Source organism: Taudactylus pleione, unplaced genomic scaffold (genome assembly GCF_031769625.1).
Source record: "Taudactylus pleione unplaced genomic scaffold, aTauple2 ptg000012l, whole genome shotgun sequence".
NCBI classification, from domain to species: Eukaryota; Metazoa; Chordata; class Amphibia; order Anura; family Myobatrachidae; genus Taudactylus; species Taudactylus pleione.
The window spans coordinates 19,054,425-19,066,595 of NW_028284415.1; the positions used below are offsets into that span (position 1 = coordinate 19,054,425).

At 45.2% G+C, this 12,171-nt stretch overlaps 1 protein-coding gene across 4 annotated transcripts in view; it reads left to right on the forward strand.

The window, feature by feature from the left end:
• The window catches only part of PIK3R6 (phosphoinositide-3-kinase regulatory subunit 6), a 160,469-nt gene that overhangs the window by 143,137 nt on the left and 5,161 nt on the right, over nt 1–12,171 (forward strand). For all 4 annotated transcript variants that reach the window (XM_088468468.1, XM_088468467.1, XM_088468469.1 and 1 more), the window contains 3 exons: nt 9,566–9,636; nt 9,776–9,866; nt 9,944–10,008. In XM_088468468.1, the coding sequence (XP_088324594.1) occupies nt 9,566–9,636; nt 9,776–9,866; nt 9,944–10,008 (227 nt within the window). The remainder of the gene's footprint in view (nt 1–9,565; nt 9,637–9,775; nt 9,867–9,943; nt 10,009–12,171) is intronic.

The window sequence follows — 12,171 nt, forward strand, 5'->3', positions numbered from 1 at the left end:
GTAGTCCCCCTCTTGTAGTGCCCCCAGTAGTAGTGCCCCCCCTTGTAGTGTCCCCAGTAGTAGTAGTCCCCCACCCCCCTTGTAGTGCCTCCAGTAGTAATAGTCCCCCACCCCCCTTGTAGTGCCCCAGTAGTAGTAGTCCCCCCTTTGTAGTGCCCCCAGTAGTGGTCTCCTCATTGTAGTGCCATACCCCCCCCCCCAGTAGACACACGTAATATAAAAAACAAAATAAAAAAAAACACTTACCTGAATCCCCGCCACCGCCATCTGCTCCTCCGTCTGTCCTCCCGGGCCGGGCCGCTGTGCGTTATGGGAGAGACGTCATATGACATCATGACGTCTCTCCCATTGCCCACTGCGGGAGCCGGAAGATGGAGCGGCTCCTGCAGTGGGCGCAGCAGCAGCTAATGAGAGTCTGACAGACTCTCATTGGCTGCTGCTTACAACAAACACACAGCTGCCGGAGCCGGCGGCTGTGTGTTTGTCACTTGTGTAGCGCTGACCGAACTGACCGAACTCCATCCGGTCAGTGCTACACACGCGGTGCAGTCTGTGTCACAGTGACACAGACTGCCTGCGGCCCGCATTACGCAGCCCTGCCCCCCGGCCCAGCCCGCCACTGTTTTAGATGTGGTACTACACCTCCCAGCAAGCCTCCTCCGCATGCTGGTACTTGGAGAACCAGAAGTACCAGCATGTGGGGCATTACGGGCCCGCTAGTACCTGTAGTTCCACAGCCAAAGAAATACTGGAAGCCATTGAAAGGCATGTTAAGTTTCAACAAGCTGGAGCATGTAGTTGCCCAATAACTGTAGTTCTATAAGACCTGTACACATTATAAAAAGAACAATTTAGGCAAAAAAACAGCTTTAGACTCAGTAGCTATAAGCTGCTCGAAGTTGCGCATAACTTTCCTTCTCTCTAAACTCCCATTTAGTACTCAGGTCCAATGAGCTGCATGTCCACTACATGGGTGAATCATTTGGGCATGATCTAGCACTATTTTGGACTGAGAACAATTTTCCACTTATTGCACCTTAAGTCCCTGAGTGGGATGTAGTTAGGATACCGGCGGGCGCTATCCCGCCCGCGATATCCCGACAGCCACATTCCGACATGTGAATAAAAACAGGTGTCGAAATCCTGACGCTTATCATTAGCCCCACTACTAAATCCTGACACCTGGCTTACCGAACGAAAGTAAGCCGGGTGTTTTAGCGTGTAGCCGTGGGGGGGGGGGGATTAGCGTTAGGGACCCCCGGGCGACTTAGGGTTAGGCACCCCCTGGGAGGGTTAGGGTAGGGAAAGGGGGGGTTAGGGATATGCACCACTAAGGGGAGTTAGTGTTAGGCACCCGCCACCCGGGAGGGTTAGGTTTAGGGTGCGTGGAGGGGGGGTTAGGTTTAGGCACTAATGGTGGGAGGTTAGGGTTAGGCACTGAGGGGGGAGGTTAGTGTTAGACACCCCTAAGGGAGGGTTAGGGGTGGAGAGGGGAGGGTTAGGGTACTTACCTGATGTTGTCTGGATTCTGACCCATCGGGCTGCCGCTGTCGGTATTTGATCCGGCGGCATTACATACTGATTCCCTCCAAGCATAAGCAAAGTCAGGAGAAATTACAGGTGCCCATAACCCCGCCTCTGCACAAGATTGATAAGAAGATAAACTGTGGCACTGACATTTCAAACACAAGCATTTGCTGAGTCATTACAACATATTTGTAATGTTTACTATATGGAGGACTGTATGCAGTGTTTTTAGAGTATGTACTGTATATAAAAAGTATATGATGAAAAACAAAGTTTGAATTCACGTTATTAAAATCTTATGCTTGCTTGCCCATGCTGAAAACCGCTATAAATGTCCCCTTTAAATATGTACCTCCCCTTCCTATGCTATCTTGTATATAAAGCATGTCATCTACATACAAATGTATATTAAACAGTTATGTAAACATACAAAAAAAAACTAAACCTTTATTATAATTTATAAACCATGTGCTGGTGCTACAGTAATATACTTACTTCAATAGTGACCTTTACACACGACAGCCGAAAGTTATCCATATTCTGGGCTGCTTTGAAATGCCTGAGTAGTAATGAAATTGTGAACCAGCCATGTACAGGAATTCAGTATGATTTACCGTCGGCTGCATGGCCGGCTGTTCTAATCCCGACAGCGGCATCCCGGCAGAGGAGGAAATCCTGATCGTGAAAGGTAAGTATGTACTTACCTAATTCTAACCCCCTATCCCTAACCCTCCCTTAGGGGTACTAACCCTAATCCCCGCTCTAAGTGCCTAAACCTAACCCCCACTTCCCCGCCGCCTAAACCTATGTCCTCCGAGGGGTGCCTAACCCTAACCCTCCCTCCTTTTTTTTAAATAATTGTCTTTTATATTTTTTTTAAATAAATTTTAAGTCTCCTCAAAATACACCAGAAGCATCTTTTTCCTACTTTTTTTTACATTTTAAATTTTTTCAGTTTAAAAGTAAACAAAAAAGTTTGCTTTTTATAATTTTTTTACTTGTTTTAAAAAATGCACAAATCAGCCATTTAACAACATTTCCAGTACATTCCTTATGCCCTTCTGAATGATTCTGCAAACAAAATTGTCAGTCCAGGTCATCCCAGATTTGCATTGCCTTCTCTCACATCACATTTTGCTGACAATTCGCAAACACCCGCTGCAAGTACCATGAATAGGCATTTTAATTTGATTGGAGAATTCCCAGGTGCTCGCATTCGTGCGAAGTCTGCAGGTTTCATGAAACAAACTCGCAACTCACACCTATTTGTATTGACCCCATAGTGAGTTGCCTTATACAACTATTCCTTTTCCATTGCCCTTTATTGTTTTGGTGTATTATAGTAATTATATGGCTTATCACTGCATGGCTTTGCAGTCACATTGTGGAACCCTTAATTAAATAACAGATAATGATAGGTAAATAGCTGGGGAGGCACTGGCTAGTATCAGAGCCAGATTTACACACACACACACATATATGAACCCGAGGATTCATGTGGGCATTATACAAAGGTGCAGCAGTATATAGTGCTGGAAATTTGGTGTGTTTTGATCAGGGATGTGCGGAAATGGTAGGCAGGGGAGGCAGTGCCTCACCTACCATACACTTTTCACTCGAGTTTGACTAGGGGTGTGCACCGGCCACTTTTCGTGTTTTGGTTTTGGATCTGGATTTTTGTTCGTGTTTTGGATCTGGACTGGTTTTGCAAAAACCACCCTTCCGTGTTTTAGGTTCTGGGTTTTGTGTTTTGGATCTGTATTTTTTTTAAAAAGAGCATAAAAACAGCTAAGATCACAGAATTTGTGGGTTTTTATGCTCCTATTCAATTATTAACTTCAATAACCTTCATTTCCACTAATTTCCAGTCTATTCTGAACACCTCACACCTCACAATATTTTATGGCCAAAAGGTTGCACCAAGGTAGCTGGATGACTATGCTAAGCAACACGAGTGGGCGGCACAAACACGTGGCCCATCTAGGAGTGACAGTGGCAGACAGGATGGCAGTTTGAAAAACTAGGCCCCAAACAGTACATACTGCAAAGAAAAAAAAGAGGTGCAAGATGGAATTGTCCTTGGGAATATGGTTGTATAAATAGGACATGCACACTTTAACAAACCCATCATTTCAGCGCCAGGGTCTGCCACATGACTGTGGCTGAAATGATTGGTTCGTTTGGGCCCCCACAAAACAAGCTGGCAATTAATGTGTCTCTGCACAAACTGGCTCTACGGAGGCAAGATGTCGTCCTCATCCATCCACCGATTCCTTGGATAAAACAGGAAAAAGGGATTTAGGTGTCCCTGGACTGCTTACGGTCTTAGCCAAAGTTTCTGAACTTGACAGTAACTTTTTATGAACGCGCTGCAGGTGCCGTATAAGGGAGGATGTTCCTAGGTGGTTAACGTCCCTACCCCTACTTATTTCACCTTTACATATGGTACATATGGCAAGACAGTTGTTGTCCGGATTTGGATAGAAATTTTGCCAGACCAAAGAGGTGGAATGTTTGGTCTTCTGCCCAGGCATGACCGTGATGGGCTTTTTCATCCCACGGACAACAACTGTCTTCCCCGGAGCCTGATTTAAACAAACCACATCACCATCAGAATCCTCCTCGCCAACTTCCTCCTCAGTCCCAGCTACGCCAGTATCCTCATCCTGTTGTACTTCAGCAGCGACATCTTCAATTTGCATATCAGCAAGTGCACTGTGGGTGCTCCTTTCAGCACTTGCAGGGGGCGTGCAAATGGTGGAAAGAGCCACCTCTTCCCGTCTAGTGCTGGGAAGGTCAGGCATCGCAACCGCCACCACACTTGGACTCTCCTTGGGGGTTTGTGATATCTTCTTAGAACGCACAGTTCTTCGCTGTGCTTTTGCCAGCTTAACTCGTTTGATTTTTTTAGCGGGAGGAGGGCTTCCATCGTCATGTGAAGCTGAACCACTAGTCATGAACATAGGGAAAGACCTTAGCCGTTCCTTGCCACTCCGTGTCATAAATGGCATATTGGCAAGTTTACGTTTCTCTTCTGATGATTTAAATGTTTTTTTTAAGGTCATTTTCCTGAACTTTGTCATTTGGGATTGTGGCCCTGATTCAGAGCCGGACGCAAGTGGCTGCTCGTTCGCTCCGAGCGGTGTTTGCCCAACTGCGCATGCGTACGGATCGTTATACGCATGCGCGAACCACTCAGTGCGGCCGAAATTCATGTGCTCGCAAAATAGCGAATGCCTAATAATTTGAGTGACAGAAAGAGGCGTATGTGGGTGGTAACAGGGGAAGGTGCTTGAAAACGGGGAGTGGAGATCCGATCGCAGGCGTGCTTAAAGGTCAAAACGGGCGTTTTATGGGTGTGCATATTTAAAACAGCAGCGTCATTGACCACGTCACTGGGTTATCTTATAGCCAGAACTGCTTGCAAAATTGTGGTAGCAAAAACCAACCACAAGAATAGCGAGCAGTTCATACCCTGGTCGATGTACTCGATTAATCTAATAAATAGCGGACATGACGTAGGATGCGAGCGGCCAGGGGGCGTATTTTTCCAAAAAACGAACGCAAGTTTTGTTCGCTCGTTCAGACCTAGAGGCGTGAACAGACCGCAAACAGCGAACGGTTCATTTGAATAGCCAGTTCTTGTTTTAGAACGAACGACCGCAAATAGCGAGTGGCTCTGAATGAGGGCCTGTATGTGCCCTCTACTATGACATTGGGCATCGGCCTTGGCAGACGACGTTGATGGCATGTTATCGTCTATGTCATGACTAGTGACACAGAAATTTTTTTTTTATTTTGTTTGGAGTGCCCTTTGGGGGTTACAGCACCCTTTAACGGACAAGCCAGTCGGCCTTTTACTTATGGGACACAGGCGCACGCTTGGCACTGCTCCTTTGTTGATGCACGTGCAGCCACAGTGCACACAATTCACAAACACAGAAAAAATATTTATTTTTTTGCACTTGCGGGGAGCACCCCTGATGGACAGAGCACCCCCTGGACAACACTACAGCACCCCTTTAGGACTGGGACACTGCACAGGACTTTGGAGTGAGGACTGGGACACTGCACAGGACTTTGGAGTGGACACAGCTCCAATGGACAACTGACTGCACAACACAGTCCAGCCAGCGCCTATGGACTTTGAAGTAGTGGACACAGCCCCTATGGACAACAGCAGCACAGCGCAGCACAGTACAGCACAACACTACACTGCACTACACTACACTACACAGCCCAGCCAGCCCTAACTCCCACCCTCCCTCTTCACTGTCCACAGCCGAGTGAGAAAATGGCGCCGACGCGGGTACCTTATATAGGATCCAAAACCCGCTAGACCCGGAAGGCGGGATGATGACGTTTTGCCTCGATTTCAGATCCGAGTCAGGCGGGAAAAGTCGAGCCTGACTCGGATCGGCCTCGGATCGGGGGCTCGGAGGGGTTAGGATTTCAGAAATCCGAACCCGCTCACCCCTAGTTTTGACTATAAAAATGATTAGAATACAAAGAAGATATTTATAATATTTTATTAAAAGTTTACTTATAATTTTTATAGTCAAAACTCTGGAGTATACCTAAGTATGACAGGAAAGGCTCTGCCTCACCTCACTGCATGTCACTGTAAGGTTTATTCGCAGGTCACCCTGCTCTCATCCATGACCCAATGTATTTTTACACCTCCAGCTTTATGCTTTCACTCCGCCCACCACGAGCAGCAGTTCCTATTGATCCAGCACATGCTTCCATTCTTAAATCCCTTGGCATTTTCAAAAAAACTCAACGGGGCAGTCGTGGGAAGCGAGGACGAAAATCTCCTATCCGCTGTAACCACGTAAGTTCCTTGCCTTAAGGTTCACCAGTTTCATATAGGAGACAAAGAGAAGTGGTACCTATCAAACGGCCCTGTGCTTGGAAGAACAGATCATTAAACTCCCGCTCTGTGACTGACATCCCCAGAGCCCCCACACTCAATATAAAGAAATCTACAGGGACTCCGGTATGCCCAATCAGGTCTGTCCTTTGTAATGCCAGATCTATAAGAAACAAGACTGCCACAATTGCTGACCTTATTGAATCTGCAGATCTTGCCTGTATTACAGAGACTTGGCTAGATGAAAATGCAGCACCTATCTTGGAAGCTGCAGTTCCAACAAATTATTCTGTCATTCACAACCCAAGACTTAACCGCAGGGGAGGGGGAGTGGCCATCTGCTTTAGAAAACCACTTAAACTTAGGGTTCACCCAATGGAAATGACTCACTCATTTGAGTGCATCGCTGCTCGGAGTTCTATAGAATTAGGATTCAGAGTACTTCTCATTTACCGCCCCCCTGGAGATGGAAAGATATTTCTACAAGAATTTGCAGATATTGTTGCTGGACTAGTTCTGGAGCATCAAAGATGGCTGATCCTTGGGGATTTCAATGCATGGGTTGATTATGAGCTCTCACACCTTGGCCAAGATCTCCTGTGCACAATGAATGCTCTGGGCCTCACACAAGTCATTCCTTCGGCTACTCATATAAGTGGTCATACTCTTGATCTTGTCTTCCAGATTGAATTAGATGTCTCTGACCTAAATATAAACCCAGTCACGTGGTCAGACCACCACTCAATTCACTTCTCAGTTGCAACCCCTCAAAATAGAACTTTACCCATGGAGTTGACAAGGTATCGTCCAAGGAGGGGCATGACTCCCCAGGCTCTTGCAGCAAACCTGGATCTTTCTGCGGTAATGGGGGCCTGTGCAGATCCTTGTTCCCTGGTCCATTACTATAACAGGGATGTGACAGCTGCAATGGATATTATTGCCCCTGTGCGTATACGACCCCTCATACCACACCGTCAAGCCCCTTGGTTTGACAATAGTGTTAGTGAACTCAAGAAAAGGGGGCGTAGACTTGAAAGACGATGGAGGAAGACGAACCTGGTAGAGGATAAGTTAACACTAATCAAACATATAAGAGAATATCAATCAACAATCACCCATAAGAAAACAGAGTTCCTTTCAAATGAGATCAAGGCAGCAAACAATAGGCCGGCTCAGCTTTTCCGTACAGTGGAGATGCTTTGCAAACCAGCATGCCTGCAGCATGATGAAACCCTCTCCCAGTCAAGATGCAATGAGTTTGCAAAATTCTTTGCAGATAAAGTATCCTCCATCCGGGCTGGAATCCCCACAGTGCCATCAAAGGAGTGCCAAACTACCAAGCCTGCCAAGGTAAGCCACCTGTCTCCCTGGAACAGCTTTGACATAATGGATGTAAAAGACATTGCTAAAATTATCAGAATGTTGCGACCCACCACCTGTGATCTGGACCCTGCCTCAACCAAGCTTCTGATAGGGTGTATAGACATTATTGGCCCTGTAATTGCAAAAATAGTTCAATGCTCTTTGCAAACAGCCATTTTTCCAGAACCACTAAAGGAAGCAATTGTTAGACCACTTCTTAAAAAATGTAATTTAGACCCCGACTGCATGACCAACTATAGACCAGTATCAAACCTTCCTTTTCTAGGAAAAGTCATTGAGAAAGTGGTGGCAATGCAACTGGAAACCCACCTGTCTACCCATGATATTTATGATCAATTCCAGTCAGGATTCAGGAGAAGACATAGCACTGAAACAGTCCTGGTATGTGTGCTTAATGATCTTCTGATGGCAAGAGACAGAGGTGATTGTTCAATCTTAATCCTTCTGGATCTCTCAGCAGCATTTGATACTGTGGACCATGGGATTCTAATTGAGCGCCTGAAAAATTTCTGTGGTTTGGATGGCACAGTCCTTAAATGGTTCAAATAATTTCTCACTGGCAGGTCACAGAGAGTTTCTTTTGGAGTAAACTCTTCATCACCAGTGCCACTTCCATGCGGTGTCCCACAGGGTTCTATACTATCCCCCATGCTTTTTGCAGTATACATGCTACCATTGGGTGAAATAATCAGACGTCATGGCCTGGTCTACCATTGCTATGCAGATGATACACAACTGTACCTGTCCTTTGCTCCAGGTACAAAGGACCCAATAACAACCCTAAATGGCTGCCTAGCTGAGCTTCAGGAGTGGATGAATGCCAGTTGGCTGCGACTGAACCCTGATAAAACAGAGGTCCTTATGATAGGTCACAGGACAGGGCTACAGCATAGCCAACCAACAGGACTTACGCTTGGGGGTTCAGAATTACAAAACACTAAACAAGTGCGGAATCTTGGTGTTGTCCTGGATAGTGGCTTGACACTTAAACATCAGGTATCAGCCACAATCAAATCCTCATTCCTTCATCTGAGGAACATAGCCAGAATCAAGCACTTAATTCCCTCAGAAGATCTGCCTAAAGTCATACATGCATTTATATCATCATGCCTAAACTACTGCAACGCCCTCTACCTCGGTCTCCAAGCAAAAGAATTACACCGCTTGCAGATGGTACAAAATGCAGCTGCCAGGCTATTAACCAACCAGCCCCGTTCCAGCCACATAACACCCATTCTCTACTCCCTTCACTGGCTGCCTGTCAGATGGCGAATTGCTTTCAAGATTGGATTAATAACTTACAAAGCCCTTCATGACCATTGCCCAGGGTACCTGAAACAGCTTCTGATTCCTTACTGTCCCACTCGATTACTGCGATCCATTGACGAAGGACTATTAACAGTACCTAGAATCTCACGGAATTCGTCTGGGGGTCGAGCTTTCAGTTATGTGGCTCCAACCTTTTGGAACTCACTTCCCCGCACAGTTCAAGAGGCCTCCACTCTAGAATCCTTCAAAAATAGACTCAAGACTCACCTATTCACCCAAGCATTTCACTAATGTCCCTTGTTTAAGCTTATTTTGTATTTTGTACTGTAAATGTAAAGCACTTTGAGTCCTTTAGGAGAAAAGCGCTATATAAATAAAATTATTATTATTATTTATTATTAGTTAATAAACATACAGGGTTCCATGTTGCCTACAATTCTATCTGTACTCTGGTTCTTCATAATAAGTCTACATCTGTTTGAGCAGTTTGTCAATCAATTTCTTTTTATTCAGTGAACACCCTGACCAAAAAAAAGATGGTGACGGATGTCCGTGGGGCAGGGATCCAGGTGCATTATAAAAAGGTACTGTTACATGGATGGCAGTGTGAACTGCAGATCAGCACAATTTACCTATGCTTATAAATATTTGATTGACATAAAAAAATTATATTTTTACAGATAGTAAAAGTTCAAAATATATACAGTATATATATAATTCCAGGCATTAGCCAGTAACCGTGAGAAAGAAGGATCTATTGTGCTGAGAACTTCAGGAGCCACAATTAAAACAATACCGAATAAAGAGACAGAAGGTAAGAAACTTTTTTCAGAACAGCAATGTGCGGCAGCAGAGATGTGCAGATCTCATTACAGTGGTCATCTCTTACAGACCTGGTGTGTTTGAATGTCTACATTGATGAGATGACAAAGTCCTCCTCTGGCCGCTCTGCATTGGTGAGTGTTAGTCTAATTTAGGGTTGATTACTGCTCATAATTTTCATTTAAAATAAATTTACATCAGTTCTGAACACTATATACCATTTTTCTTATTTATATTATTCAGGTCTGTAACTAGGATGGTGCGGCTGGTGCCACTGCACAGAGCGCAGAATGCCCTAGGGGCGGGACCGGCTGCTGCCACACTTTCTATTTGCCTGGCGCCCACTGTGATGCACATTAGTAGCAGTGCGCCCGGCTCCACTGCACTCCGGAGCTTCAGCTCCCACATTATGTTGCAGTTACCAATGAGAAAAGAGGGCAGGTGACTGCCCGCTAAGCTCCTCCCCCATCTCTATTGTGAATGGAGGACGTGTCACGTCTGTGACAGTCTCAATAACTGAGGAGGTAACAGCAGGATAATGTACAATAATGTACTTAACATGTTGCTAGGAGCGGGTGGTTGGAGGCACATTGGGATCTGAGGGTGTATTACTCCCGGGCATGCGTATCTGTGATGAGGAAAGCAGAAGAATACTAGCGCACCAAGAATTAAATCAGGGGTTACGGGATGTAAGCGAGCAGCCGTATGGGACAACTGACTGGATCCCTATCACAACAGAAAAAGAGAAAATATACTGCGCTCAGCTTGCATCTGACAACAACTAAAAAATATATATATACTGTGTTGGTGGAATAATGAAACTCAAATTGTACCCACCTATACAGGGTAACATGCACCAAGTATGCAATGTAGTAAAATATAACAATGTCAATACTGCAAAATAAAAAGTCAATTTATTCTAAATAGGCTGAACCATAAAAAGCAGAAAAACTGCACACGCACACAAATAGATCGCCTACCAAAGTATCACATGTGGAATCTCTGATATCTCAGAATTGCATGGGATATGTATAAGTAAGCAAAGTCTTGTGCACATAGAAGAACAAACAAAAAAGATTGTTTAAAAAGGGTTAATTGAAGTTTTGCACTAATAGTGCACAGTCCCAAATAAGTCTGAGTGCTGTGCAATAGTCTTTATGATTCTTAAAGCGGCGTCCCGCTATATGAGATAGAGACAGTTGATTGTTGGCATAAATTGAGGTGCCCGGGGTGGTCTTCACGGGGATAGGAGTACGGTGGATTGCCGGGGAGATGTGGCCTCCTGGTGCAGTGTGATCCGCTCACAGTGTGAGTGTCAGAGGCTACCTGAATGACCAGGCCGCCTCCGACCTCTGCCACCGGGGATGACCCTGTGTGTAAATGGGAGACAGCCCAGCACCACCACTCGCTAGAGTAGCGCGCCGTGTGTCTCCCCTTGTACCGGGGACTTACCTGTCTCAACCTGGGAGGCACCGCTCCTTCCCCTGCCGGCTCTGTTCTTCCAAACGGCTATGTTGCTTGTAGTCCTACACACGATGCAGTCACATGACTGGTGTCTGTCACGTGACTGTGACAATGATTCAGTCCGGATACTCTTGGTAAGCAAAGTGCGTGCTAGTGTGTCAGCCACGATAGACACAGCAGGTGAATGATGTGTTCATCCCACACATCATTCACCTGTTGTATTATTTTTTACCAGACGGTCCTTGTGGTTCGGGCCTCTACGGTAACCCTGCATGATCTTGGAACCTTTCAAGCTTTTCAAATTAGGGTCTGTAGTAATTAAAGGCCAGAATTTCTTAATAGAAGAATTAATGTTAGAACTGGCATCGTTAAAGGTATTTACAAAAATTATATTCTTCTGCTGTTTGATATTGGTGTTACGTGAAATTGATAAGCACTCTATGCGCGGAATTTTCAGTGCTTTCTCCCTCACTTCAATGAGCTCTCTACGAGAATAACCTCTGCGATGAAATTTATTAAACATAACGTCCATCTGTTTAACAGCTTCCTCTTCATTGCTGACAATCCGTTTAATGTGCATAAATTGAGAAAATAGGAGTCCTTTTTTAAAAGCCATAGGGTGATGACTGGCAGCGTGCAGCAGGGTGTTTCTATCTGTAGATTTTGGATATAAATTGGTCTCCAATGCACTACCATTCCAGATTACATCCACATCCAGAAAGTTGATTTTATGCGGATTGTGTTCAACGTAAACTTAATTGAATGATGTAAGTTGTTGAGGTTATCCATTGCTTTGATGAAATCTTCAGAAGTTCCCGACCAGATGACAAAAA